Source organism: Mustelus asterias, chromosome 7, assembly GCF_964213995.1.
Source record: "Mustelus asterias chromosome 7, sMusAst1.hap1.1, whole genome shotgun sequence".
NCBI lineage: Eukaryota > Metazoa > Chordata > Chondrichthyes > Carcharhiniformes > Triakidae > Mustelus > Mustelus asterias.
This window is the reverse complement of record NC_135807.1, coordinates 138,354,437-138,368,929: the sequence shown is the minus strand read 5'-3', so window position 1 is coordinate 138,368,929 and position 14,493 is coordinate 138,354,437. Positions and strand designations below refer to the sequence as shown.

The window sequence follows — 14,493 nt, the reverse complement described above, 5'->3', positions numbered from 1 at the left end:
CATGGTGTTCCCGGATCCAGGGTTGCAGGTGGCCTCAATACTGAACTCCGGAGGCAGCCCGGGCATTCTTCAGGTGAGTCCCAACTCCTGTTCCGGATGTGTTTGGACTGGGGTGGGGAATGGAAGGTTCTGGTCGGGCATTCATCTGTATCCCATCAGTGGGATTCAAATCAGTTTCATGCTGGTCACCAGCAAGTTTCCTGGTCCACTGTGGTGGGCAACAGCGGAAGATCCCATGGGAAATTCATCCTTGAGTGAAAGCAATTTTTGGGATCCCCTCTGAATTCTGTCTGCCCCCCCACCACCATTAAAGCCACTGGTGGGGGCATGGGAGAGGTTGTTAACCCACAGGTGAAGTTTTCATCACACTAACTAATCAACATGTCCTTTTGTGCCTGCACTGATTTTGTTGTCCAATGGCACAGATCAGACTCATAGAATCACAGAATCCCTACAATGCAGGAGGCCATTCTGCCCATCAATCATGCGCCAACAACAATCCCACCCAGTCCCTATCCCCACAACCCCACATATTCACCCCACTAATCCACCTAACCTACACAACTTGGGACACTAAGGGGCAATTTAGCATAGCCAATCAACCTAACCTGCATATCTTTGGACTCTGGGAGGAAACTGGAGCACCCGGAGGAAACACACAGACAAGGGGACAACGTGCAGACTCCACACAGACAGTGACCCAAGCCGGGAATCGAACCTGGATCCCTGGCGCTGTGAGGCAACAGTGCTCACCACTGTGCCACCATGCCGCCCCATTACTCAGACCAGTGCAACTTCCTGCTGTCATGCACAGCTCTCTACCCAAAGCTGGCTGAACTAGAAAGGTTTTGATTTGTCCATTGTAACTCAGTGGGTGGCACTTTTGCCTCTGAGTTAAGCGTTTGTGGGTTCAAGTCCCACTCCAGACCTTCAAGCACAAAAATGAACTCCTATTCCAATGCAGTATTGTACTGAGATAGTGCTACACCATTGGAGATGCTGGACAGGATTCCCCAATCTAGTCCGTGCCACCAGGCTGCCAGTGAGAATGGAGAATTTGGCGTTCCAGGACAATGGTTTTTGGTGGCTGTCGGACAGGTGAGACGTGAAATCAAGGACCCATCATTGCATTCAGATGGACAGAAAAGATCCGACAGCATTATCTTGACAAAGAGCAGAGAGTTCTCCCAGTTACCTGGACAATATTTATCCCTCAGTCAAGATCCCTAAAAACAAATAATCTGCTTGTTATCACATTGCTGTTTGTGGGAGCTTGCTGTGTACAAATTGGATGCTGTTCTCCTATATTACAACAGTGGCTACACTTCAAAAAGTACTTAATTGTTTGCAAAGTGCTGAGTGACAGCCTTAGGTTGTGAATGGCACAATAGAAATGCAAATCTTTGTGCCTGCTTCCAAGTTACTGTAAAATTACAATAGCTGGTCATATCACCAATACTTCACAGTGAAGTTTAACGTTGTTGTTTATTTGTGAGACCAAAACTAATATTGCATGTTGTGTAAGTTGCAATGAGAATTGATGAGTGAATTCTTCACTTAATATTACCAAATACAGATTGACAATTTCATAGTGTATTGTTCACTGGAGAAAACTGATGCGTGTCAAATGTAAGGTTCGAAGATTATTATAAACCATGACAATAGAGTTCAAAAACAAAAGCAGAAAATTGCTGGAAAATCTCAGCAGGTCTGACAACATCTGTGGAAAGGGAATAGAGCCAATGTTTCGAGTCTGGATGACCCTTCATCAGAACACTCTATAGAAAGGGGCAGGAGATTTAGAGGAGGATTTGAGGGAAAAACATTTTCACTCAGAGAGTAGCAGGAATCTGGAACTCATTGCCTGAAAGGATGGTAGGGGCTTGAACCATTACAACATTTAAAAATCATAGAAACTCTACAGTGCAGAAAAGGCCATTCGGCCCATTGAGTTGCACCAACACTAACAGATTAGCTTATCCAGGCCCTCCCCCCCACCCAATCCCTGCAACCGCACACATTCACCACAGCTAATGCACCTAACCGAAACATCTTTGGAGTGTGGGAAGAAACTGGAGCACCCGGAGGAAACCCACGCAGACACGGGGAGAACGTGCAGACTCCACACACCCCATTTAGATGACCTGTTGAATCTCCACAGCGTACAAGGTTATGGACCAAGTGCTGGAAAATGGGATTAGAATATGCGTGTGGTGGTTGGCATGGACATGATGGGCTGAAGGGCCTCTTTCAGTGCTGCAAACTCTCTGACTGGGGGGTTTGTTCAGCTGGGAGGGGAATGGAAACCACGCTGCTAGCACACTCTGGCCATTCAGCCCGCTCAGCTGTGCTGTTCCACTGGAAGGTCACTCAGCACCAATCCCGAGGCCCGGTCGCCTGTCACTCACAACGGACCCGCCCCCTGGGCGGCGCATGCGCACAGCCCACGCTCCCATTGGATCGGCTGTGACCTCTGACGTCAGCAGACTGGTCAGGTGACCGTGGAGACAAAATGGCGTCAGTAGCGGAGATGTTCGATGTGAGCTGGGAGGGTGAGTGACACACACTGAGACACAGAGAGTGACACACACACCCCCACAGAGACAGTGAGCTGGGAGGGTGAGTGACACACACTGAGACACAGAGAGTGACACACACACCCCCACAGAGACAGTGAGCTGGGAGGGTGAGTGACACACACTGAGACACAGAGAGTGACACACACACCCCCACAGAGACAGTGAGCTGGGAGGGTGAGTGACACACACTGAGACACAGAGAGTGACACACACACCCCCACAGAGACAGTGAGCTGGGAGGGTGAGTGACACACACTGAGACACAGAGAGTGACACACACACCCCCACAGAGACAGTGAGCTGGGAGGGTGAGTGACACACACACTGACACACTCCCACAGAGACAGTGAGCTGGGAGGGTGAGTGACACACACTGAGACACAGAGACAGTGAGCTGGGAGGGTGAGTGACACTCACACTCCCACAGAGACAGTGAGCTGGGAGGGTGAGTGACACACACTGAGACACAGAGAGTGACACACACACCCCCACAGAGACAGTGAGCTGGGAGGGTGAGTGACACACACTGAGACACAGAGAGTGACACACACACCCCCACAGAGACAGTGAGCTGGGAGGGTGAGTGACACACACACTGACACACTCCCACAGAGACAGTGAGCTAGGAGGGTGAGTGACACACACACTCCCACAGAGACAGTGAGCTGGGAGGGTGAGTGACACACACACTCCCACAGAGACAGTGAGCTGGGAGGGTGAGTGACACACACTGAGACACAGAGAGTGACACACACACTCCCACAGAGACAGTGAGCTGGGAGGGTGAGTGACACACACTGAGACACAGAGAGTGACACACACACTCCCACAGAGACAGTGAGCTGGGAGGGTGAGTGATACACACACTCCCACAGAGACAGTGAGCTGGGAGGGTGAGTGACACACACACTCCCACAGAGACAGTGAGCTGGGAGGGTGAGTGACACACACTGAGACACAGAGAGTGACACACACACTCCCACAGAGACAGTGAGCTGGGAGGGTGAGTGACACACACACTGACACACTCCCACAGAGACAGTGAGCTGGGAGGGTGAGTGACACACACTGAGACACAGAGAGTGACACACACACTCCCACAGAGACAGTGAGCTGGGAGGGTGAGTGACACACACTGAGACACAGAGAGTGACACTCACACTCCCACAGAGACAGTGAGCTGGGAGGGTGAGTGGCACACACTGAGACACAGAGAGTGACACACACACTCCCACAGAGACAGTGAGCTGGGAGGGTGAGTGACACACACACTGACACACTCCCACAGAGACAGTGAGCTGGGAGGGTGAGTGACACACACTGAGACACAGAGAGTGACACACACACTCCCACAGAGACAGTGAGCTGGGAGGGTGAGTGACACACACACTCCCACAGAGACAGTGAGCTGGGAGGGTGAGTGACACACACTGAGACACAGAGAGTGACACACACACTCCCACAGAGACAGTGAGCTGGGAGGGTGAGTGACACACACACTCCCACAGAGACAGTGAGCTGGGAGGGTGAGTGGCACACACTGAGACACAGAGAGTGACACACACACTCCCGCAGAGACAGTGAGCTGGGAGGGTGAGTGACACACACTGAGACACAGAGTGACACACACACTGACATAGAGAGAGAGAGGAAGAGAGAGACACACATGCACACACAGACATACAGAGAGAGAGAGACATTGAGATACAGAGAGAGACAGAGAAACCCAGAGGACGACAGCTGGGTGGGTGAATGACACAGAGAAAGAGACACTGAGACAAAGAGAGAGCCATAAAGAGAGAGAGAGGGAGACAGTGAGCTGGGAGAGTGAGAGAGAGACACTGACTTGCACACTGAGCTGGGAGGGTGAGTGACACACTGACGTACACAGTGAAAGAGAGAGGGATAGAGACAACATACACAGGGAGACAGTGAGCTTAGAAGGTGAGTGATACACACTGAGCCCAAGAGCCCCTCACTGCAGGGATGGGGGAGGGGGAAGGAGATATGGGAGGCAGAAGAGAGTGAGGGGGGAGATGTGGAGAGCAGTGGTGTGGAGGGAGACATGGAGGGGTGTGGGGAGTGGGTGAGGCATGGTGGGCAATGAGTGAGGGGAGACATGGGGGTAGAGAAATGTGGGCAGACGGAGTGGGTTGCGGGGGAAGACTGGAGGGGAGAGAGGCAGAGGCGAGAGAGAGAGAAAGGGGGAGAGACAGACAAACATTCTCTCACCTTCTGTCGGGAAAAAGATACAAAAGCCTGAGGTCAAGTACCAACCAACTCAAGAACAGCTTCTTCCCTGCTGCTGTCAGACTTTTGAATATATCTACCTTGTATTAAGCTGATTTTTCTCTACACCCTAGAGAGAGGGAGAGAGATGGAATGGCGAAAGGAGGATTTGATTTATTATTGTCACATATATTGGGATGTAGTGAAAAGTATTTTTTCTTGTGCACTACACAGACAAAACATACTGTTCATAGAGTACATAGGGGAGAAGGAAGGGAGAGGGTTCAGAATATAGTGTTACAACCACAGCTAGGGTGTAGAGAAAGATCAGCTTAACATAAGGTAGGTCCATTTAAAAGTCTGATGGCAGCTGGGAAGAAGCTGTTCTTGAGTCGGCTAGTACGTGACATCAGACTTTTGTATCTTCTTCCCAATGGAAGAAGGTATGCTTGGGGTGCGTGCGTCCTTGATTATGCTAGCTGCTTTTCCAAGGCAGTGGGAAGTGTAGACAGAGTCAGTGGATGGGTGGCTGGTTTGCATGATGGACTGGGCTTCATTCAGGAATCTTTGTAGGTTCTTGCGGTCTTGGTCAGAGCAGAAGCCATACCAAGCTGTGATACAACCAGGAAGAATGCTTTCTATGGTGCATCTCTAAAAATTGGTGAGTCATAGTGGACATGCTGAATTTCCTTAGTCTCCTGAGAATGTAGAGGTTTTGGTGGGCTATAGCGTTGGTGTGGAGGGACCAGGACAGGTTGGTGATCTGGACACCGAGAAACGTGAAGCTCTCGACCATTTCCACTTCGCCACCGTTGATGTAGACAGGGACGTGTCCTCAACTACGCTTCCTGAAGTTGATGACTGTCTCCTTTGTTTTGTTGACATTGAGAGAGAGATTATTGTCATTGCATCAATTCACCAGATTCTCTCATTTTCCTCTACTTTGTCTGGTGAGGGAGGAGAGACGGGTGGAAGGGGAGAGACAAGGCAGAGAGAGAGGTGTGTGGGGGAGCAAGGAGCGACAGGGGAAGAGTAGGGGGTGACCTGACCTTTAGCCCACTCTGCCAATCCATACAATCATGGCTGATCATCCTCAACTCCGCTTTCCTCCTGCTCCTTATATCCCTTTGAGTTCCCAAGACACGAGTAAACTGTCTATCTCAGCTTTGAATATATTCATAGAATCATAGAAACCCTACAGTGCAGAAGGAGGCCATTCGGCCCATCGAGTCTGCACCGACCACAATCCCACCCAGGCCCTACCCCCACATATTTACCCACTAATCCCTCTAACCTACGCATCCCAGGACTCTAAGGGGCAATTTTTAACCTGGCCAATCAACCTAACCTGCACATCTTTGGACTGTGGGAGGAAACCGGAGCACCCGGAGGAAACCCACGCAGACACGAGGAGAATGTGCAAACTCCACACAGACAGTGACCCGAGCCGGGAATCGAACCCGGGACCCTGGAGCTGTGAAGCAGCAGTGCTAACCACTGTGCCACCGTGCCGCCCGTGAATGGGATATCCACAGCCCTCTGGAGTAAAGAATTCCCAAGATTTTCATCTCTGAATGAAGAATCTTTTCTCATCTTTGCCCTGATTGGTTGACCCTATACCTGAGACTATGTCGCCTTGTGTGTGGACTCCCAGCCAGGAGCCCCTTCGCAATCTTGTGCGCAGAGTAAGGTTTTAGTAGCAGGGGAAGAGAGGTAGCAAAGTGGGCAATGTTCTTGGTGTGTAAAGCAACAAGCACGTTGCTGAGGGTAAGTTTCTGTCCCTGGGGTGAACCGAGTTGAGTAGACCAGCAAACTTGTGCACTGTCTGGGACCAGATAATGATAGCAATGGCAACCATTAATAAATGAGGGCCCTCCTTTTGGCTAACAATTAAACTAAATTGTATAAACTGAGGGACAAAGCAAGAAGGGCAGCCTCTTAAAGAGGGAACCGCCTGAAACAAACATAAAGCAGAAAAGAAACTTGAAACATCAAGTCAAAAGGTGATTAAAAGGGTCAGTAATACACTCTAGCATCTGCGGTGCACAATGAGCGTGGAAGGCCTCGATGGTGTCTGTGGACACGGTACGCTCCCTCTCCAGGGACACAGCACACTTCCTCTCCAGGGACACGTGGCCGTGAATATAGCTGCAGTAGAGAGGCGGACAGTCGATTCACATGACCTTCTTGGTTGCTGGCTGCCTGGACATGTCGATGGCGAGTTTAGCCAGGCCCAGGAGTAGGTTCATGAGATCCTCCTCCCTCCCTCTCCGCACCGGGTGAATCTGATAGGCCCATATGACAGTCCAACAGCATCATGCCCCTGAAATCTCTTGGATGTAAAAGATTCCGTGACTTTCTGAAGAAAGGTCCGAGAGCTCGCATGGTGATCTGCCCAGTAATTATCCCTCAATCAGCAGCAAGAATTAAATTATCTGCTCATTGGTTTAGAAGGTGTGGCAAAAGTGCTTTGACATGTCCTGTGGTTCTGTAAATTGCTATTGTTGGAAATGTGAAGGATAGTTTTGCATTTCTGCAGCACCCTTCACAATCGCAGTATATCCCCAAGTGCCTTACAGTCAGTGACGCACCTTTTAAAGTAAAGTTACTTTTGTAATGTAGGAAAGGTGGCAGCCAATCAGTGCACAGTAAGATCACAGAAACAGCAGTGTGATAATGACCCATATAATCTGGTCTTGTGATGTTCATTGAGGGATAAATATTATGATGTGGAGATGCCGGCGTTGGACTGGGGTAAACACAGTAAGAGTTTTAACAACAGGTTAAAGTCCAACAGGTTTATTTGGTAGCAAATACCATTAGCTTTTGGAGCGCTGCTCCTTCGTCAGATGGAGTGGAAATCTGCTCTCAAACAGTGCACAGAGACACAAAATCAAGTTACTCTGTGCCCTGTTTGAGAGCAGATTCCCACTCCATCTGACGAAGGAGCAGCGCTCCGAAAGCTAATGGTATTTGCTACCAAATAAACCTGTTGGACTTTAACCTGGTGTTGTTAAAACTCTTACTGGATAAATATTAGCCAGGATACCGGCTGTTCTGGGGATCAGTGGGATCTTTCCACTTGAGCAGGCAGGTGGGTTTAATGTTGCATTCAAAGGATGATTCAGCTGAGCAGCACTGTCTAGATTTCTGCTTGGGACCTGAGTGGGACACCTGTCATAAAAAGTGCAGAATCAAAATCATTTGCTGTTTGATTACTGGGGAGTTGCTGCTGAAATGAGTGTGGTTGTTGTGGAATAATACTCATGGCAGGTTAGAACTGTGGGTGCTGACACTTGTGATGCCCAATGCATGGAGTAAGTACATCCCACAGGAGTTGGGGGAAATAGAGACATCAGGCAAAGTGAGGATGACGGGTCAGGTGTGGTGGGAGCACAGAGGGGAAGAACCTTGAAGAAAAGCAGGCTTAAGTAAAACAGGGTAAGTTGGCCCTTTGATCTTTTAGAATTATCTGTAAGCTGCTGCAAATGCTCTTGAGAGCTTACATAGCATATGCAGCATCAAAACAGGCCATTTGGCCCAACCAGTCTGTGCTGAGTTTTATGCTCCATTCGAGTCTATCAAGATACCCAGCCTACACATATTCACCACAGATGAAGATTGTCAGAGAATACAGCAGAATATCGATAGGCTGGAAAATTGGGCAGAGAAATGGCAGATGGAATTTAATCCGGACAAATGTGAGATGATGCGTTTTGGTAGATCCAATTCAGATGGGAGCTATAAAATAAATGGTAGAACAATCAGGAGCACAGACACACAGAGATCTGGGAGTACAGAACAGATCCTTAAAAGTGGCAGCACATGGAAAAGGTGGTGAAGAAAGCATATGGAATGCTTGCCTTCATTAGACGGGGCATCGAGTAGAAAAGTTTGCCAATTATGTTACAGTTGTATAAAACATTGGTTAGGCCTCATTTGCAATACTGTGTCCAATTCTGGTCATGATGTGGAGGTGCCGGCGTTGGACTGGGGTGAACACAGTAAGAGTTTCAACAACACCAGGTTAAAGTCCAACAGGTTTATTTGGTAGCAAACACCATAAGCTTTCGGAGCGCTGCTCCTTTGTCAGATGGAGTGGAAATCTGCTCCCGTGTTTGTCTTACGGGATCACGGGACACGGTGGACAGAGTACCCTTCGTCGTCCAGTACTTCCCCGGAGTGGAGAAGCTACGGCATCTCCTCCGGAGCCTTCAACATGTCATTGATGAAGACGAACATCTCGCCAAGGCCATCCCCACACCCCCACTTCTTGCCTTCAAACAACCGCGCAACCTCAAACAGACTATTGTCCGCAGCAAACTACCCAGCCTTCAGGAGAACAGTGACCACGCACCACACAACCCTGCCACAGCAACCTCTGCAAGACGTGCTGGATCATTGACACGGATGTCATCATCTCACGTGAGAACACCATCTACCAGGTACACGGTACCTACTCTTGCAACTCGGCCAACGTTGTCTCCCTGATACGCTGCAGGAAAGGATGTCCCAAGGCATGGTACATTGGGGAAACCATGCAGACGCTATGACAACGGATGAATGAACACCGCTCGACAATCACCAGGCAAGACTGTTCTCTTCCTGTGGGGGAGCACTTCAGCAGTCACGGGCATTCAGACTCTGATCTTCAGGTAAGCGTTCTCCAAGGCGGCCTTCACGACACACGACAGCGCAGAGTCGCTGAGCAGAAACTAATAGCCAAGTTCCGCACACATGAGGACGGCCTAAACCGGGATGTTGGATTTATGTCACATTATCAGTAACCCCCACAGCTTGCCTCCTGGACTTGCGGGCTGTCCTGTCTGGAGACAATACACATCCCTTTAACCTGTGATTCATGCTCCCTCCACCCACATTGTCTGTATCTTTAAGATCTGGTTGGTTGTAGGGATTCGCATTCTAATCAATATTCTGTAACTTGATTTTGTGTCTCTGTGCACTGTTTGAGAGCACATTTCCACTCCATCTGACAAAGGAGCAGCACTCCGAAAGCTAATGGTATTTGCTACCAAATAAACCTGTTGGACTTTAACCTGGTGTTGTTAAAACTCTATCCAATTCTGGTCGCCACATTACCAGAAGGATGTGGAGGCTTTGGAGGGAGTACAGAAAAGTTTGACCAGGATGTTGCCTGGTATGGAGGGTATTAGCTGTGAGGAGAGATTGAATAAACTGGGACTGTTCTCCCTGGAAAGATGGAGACTGAGGAGCGACCTGATAAAATTGAGAGGTATAGATAGGGTGAACAGTTGGAAGCTTTTTCTCAGGGTAGAAATGACAATTACAAGGGGGCACAAGTTCAGGTAAGGGGGGAAAGGTTTGGTGGAGATGTGCGGGGGAAGTTCTTTTTACACAGAGGGTGGTGGGAGCCTGGAATGCACTGCCAAGTGAGGTGGTTGAAGCAGATACGTTAGCGACATTTAAGATTTACCTGGATAGACACAGGAATAGAGGGATACAGGCAGTTGGTCGAGATAGGGCAAGGTGATCGGCGCGGGCTTGGAGGGCCTGTTCCTGTGCTGTACTGTTCTTTGTTGATAGTGCAAGCTTGGGAATGGCTGCAGGACATGTAAGTGTCTTAGAATAGGATCAGCAAGTGGCTGAGGAAGGGTTTATCGTTTGGAACTCTCAAGGTTGGCTCAAATACAACAATGTGTTGTACTTAATTATATCGACCCGAAACATTATAAAACACCCCATGGTGCATCACAAATTTCACACCAAGCCACACTGACAACTATTCAGATTGATGACCAAAAGCTGAATCAAAGAGGTCGGATTTTAAGAACCATCCTAAAGGAGGAGGGTAGAGATGGGAAAAGGTTTAGGGAGGGAATTCTCGAGCGTAGGGGCTAGCTAGCTGAAGAGACAGTTGCTAATGATGGAGTGAAGGAAACTGAGGCTGCTCGAGAGGCTGGGATTAAAGGGATGAATTGTGGAAGGGATGTTTGGGGAGCACAGGAGGGAAAGTCGGTCTTGCAATGAAACCCAGAAAATTCAACATTCTACTGTCGCCGAGAGAAGCCCTTTCTGCTTCAACTGTTGTCCTTTTCCAATTTTTAGAGTCATCGAGGTTTACAGCATGGAAACAGGCCCTTAGGTCCAACTTGTCCATGCTGCCCTTTTTTTAAACCCCTAAGCTAGTGCCAATTGCCCACATTTGGCCCATATCCCTCTATACCCCTCTTACCCATGTAACCGTCTAAGTGCTTTTTAAAAGACAAAATTTACCGCCTCTACTACTACCTCTGGCAGCTTGTCCCAGACACCCACCACCCTCTGTGTGCCCCTCTGGACTCTTTTGTATCTCTCCCCTCTCACCTTGAACCTATCCCCTCTAGTTTTAGACTCCCCTACCTTTGGGAAAAGATATCAGCTATCTAGCTGATCTATGCCCCTCATTATTTTATAGTCCTCTATAAGATCACCACTCAGCCTCCTACACTCTGGGGAAAAAAGTCCCAGTCTATCCAGCCTCTCCTTATAACTCAAACCATCAAGTCCCGGTAGCATCCTCGTAAATCTTTTTTGCAATCTTTCGAGTTTAATAATATCCTTTCTATAATACGGAGACCAGAACTGTACACAGTATTCCAAGTGTGGCCTTACCAATGTCTTGTACAACAAGACATTCCAACTCCTGTATTCAACGTTCTGACCAATGAAACCAAGCATGCCGAATGCCTTCTTCATCACTCTGTCCACCTGTGACTCCACTTTCAAGGAGCTATGAACCTGGACCCCTAGACCTCTTTGTTCTGTAACTCTCCCCAATGCCCTACCATTAATTGAGTAAGTCCTGCTCTGGTTTAATCTACCAAAATGCATCACCTCTCATTAATCTAAATTAAACTCCAAGTGCCATTCATCAGCCCACTGGCCCAATTGATCAAGATCCCATTGCAATCCTAGATAACCTTCTTCACTGTCCACTGTGCCACCAATCTTGGCGTCATCTGCAAACTTACTAACCATGCCTCCTATATTCTCATCCAAATCATTAATGTAAGTAACAAATATCAGTGGACCCAGCACTAATCCCTGAGGCACACTGCGGTCACAGGCCTCCAGTTTGAAAAACAACCCTCTACAACTTCCTTCTGGCTTCTGTCATCAAGCTAATTTTGTATCCATTTAGCTACCTCACCCTGGATCCTGAGAGATTTAACCTCGTGCAACAACCTACCATGCTTTGTCAAAGGCCTTGCTGAAGTCTATGTAGACAACATCAACTGCACTGCCCTCATCTACCTTCTTGGTTACCTCTTCAAAAAACGATCAAATTTGTGAGACATGGTTTTCCACTCACAAAGCCATGCTGACTGTCCCTTATCAGTCCTTGTGTCTCTAAATGCCTGTAGATCCTGTCTCTCAAAATACTTTCTAACAACTTACCCACTACAAATGTGAGGCTCACCGGCCTGAAGTTCCCAGGCTTTTCCCTGCAGCCCTTTTTAAACAAAGGCACAATATTTGCCACCCTCCAATCTTCAGGCACCTCACCTGTGACTATCGATGATTCAAATATCTCAGCTCGGGGACCTGCAATTTCCTCCCTAGCCTCCCACAACATCCTGGGATACACTTAATCTCGTCCTGGGGATTTATCTACCTTGATGCGCTTTAGCACCGCCTTCTCTGTTATATGTACACTCCTTAAGACATCACAATTTATTTCCCCAAGTTCCCTAACATCCATGCTTTTCTCAACAGTGAATACTGATGAGAAATATTCATTTAGGATCTCGCCCATCTCTTGTGGATCCGCACATAGATGACCTTGTTGATCCTTGAGAGGCCCTACTCGCTTCCTAGTTACTCTTTTGCCCTTTATGTATTTTGATTCTAGTTTTTGTAACTAATCTTTCCCTTATTTTCTCTAAAAGTAACTTTAAAACCCATTACTGCTTCCTTTGTCCTTTCTTGTGATGCTGGTCTCCGTTTTGAAGATGAGAGAAAAGCAGGCTGAAGCAAGCCTCACAGGCTGGACTTTGAAAGCTCAATATAAAGATTGATGACAGATAAGACTAGTCTTGCCTTGACCATTTTCATGTCAAACAAGGTGAAGTCTCTGTGGACTCGCCCACTCATTGGCAGTCTCCAGTCTGGCTGTGCCCGGATCAGTTTGTGCATTCCATGGTGCTGGAAGCTGTAATCTGCAACATTCTCATCGGTGACCTGAGTTATAGCTCAGTACTCACTCCAACTATTTTTGTCTGAAGATCTCCTACCGTGATTCCATTACTCATAGCTTTTATATTATTGCAAAGCACATTATCATCACAAGTTATTCTTTCTTTGGGTTCGATTGTTCCAGAAAGGCTGAGAAAGATTTATGAGGATGCTTATGGATTCTGCTAGAATATGACCTTGATGAACCTTCTTGCACCAAGCCAAACACTTGCTGGATTGAAGTTTAAGGACTGGGTGCCAGGCAAATGGCTTCTTATAGATCTGGCACAAACCACGCCATCAATCTTACTCTTGCGTTGCATAAGATACAGTGCATTAAAAGAAAAAATTGTATTTCTATAGTTCTTCTCACAACCTCATGACATCCAAAAGTGCTTTATGGCCAATGAACTGCTTTTGCAGCTGCTGCAGTAATCCAGCAAAGCACAACAGCCAATCTGTTTTTAGTGATACAAAAACAGAAAATGCTGTAAAATCTCAGCAGGTCTGACAGCATCAGTGGAGAGAGAATAGAGCCAATGTTTCAAGTCTTATGACCCTTCATCAGAGCTTTTAGTGATGCTTATTACGGGATAAATATTACCAGGCATGAGGGAGAATTTCTCAGCTTTTCTGCAGACTGCCACAGAATGTTTAGCATCCACCTGAGAGAACCGACTAAACCTTGGTTTGATGTCTCATTTAAAAGACAGCAGTTCTGACAATGCAGTGCTCCCTCAGTGCTGCACTAGAAATGTCAGCATGGACTATGTGATCAGGCCTCTGGAGTGAACACTTTTGAAATGTGTTATCTGATCTGCTGGGCTGATAAAGCTGAAAGGGCTGAATGATGGGCACTCCCTCCACCAGCTTTAGGAACCACTCCCTCCACCATCCATGCACAGTGGCAGCAGCATGTACCATCTACAAGATGCACTGCAGCATCTCACCAAGGATCCTGCAGCATCTCACCAAGGATCCTACAGCACTTCCCAAATCCACAAACTCTCCCACCTAGAGATGAAACAAGTGAAGCAGACGCATGGGAACACCATCACCTGCAAGTTCCCAAGTAACATCATCCTGACTTGGAAATATAAACCATTTCTTGATTGTTCCTGGATTAAGAAGGACGCTCACTGCCACCTTCTAAAGGGCAATTAAGGATGGACAGCACATGCCGGACTTAGCTGTGATATCCACATCCCAAGAATGTTCCGGACCCACCCAGACAAATTTGGAACACTAAGTCCAAACACCTACACAAGGACCGACCCATTAGCAATTCTGCAGGCATGACCCTAGTAATGACATTCAGCATAGTGTTGTAGGGCAGCAAAAAATATGCAGGCCCCTGCATATTTTAGCATCCACCTTCATTGTTCCCAGGAGCAGGCTGAGGGTAAGAGAGTGGGTTTTCTGACTGTAATTAATTATTTATTTTTTCAGTTAATTTTGGGTTTAAAATCGGAGGTTTTTTTCAAAACCG

At 47.8% G+C, this 14,493-nt stretch overlaps 1 protein-coding gene across 2 annotated transcripts in view; it reads left to right on the top strand.

Moving 5' to 3' along the window:
* The first annotated feature begins 2,415 nt into the window (after positions 1–2,415).
* The window catches only part of emc2 (ER membrane protein complex subunit 2), a 105,974-nt gene continuing 93,896 nt past the window's right edge, over positions 2,416–14,493 (top strand). Inside the window, exon 1 of one of the 2 annotated variants that reach the window (XM_078216921.1) lies at positions 2,416–2,552. In XM_078216921.1, coding sequence (XP_078073047.1) covers positions 2,513–2,552 — 40 coding nt within the window. In that variant the 5' untranslated portion in view covers positions 2,416–2,512. Of the gene's footprint in view, positions 2,553–4,165; positions 4,173–14,493 lie in introns of those variants that run through there. The other variant, XM_078216922.1, reaches the window with a different exon arrangement.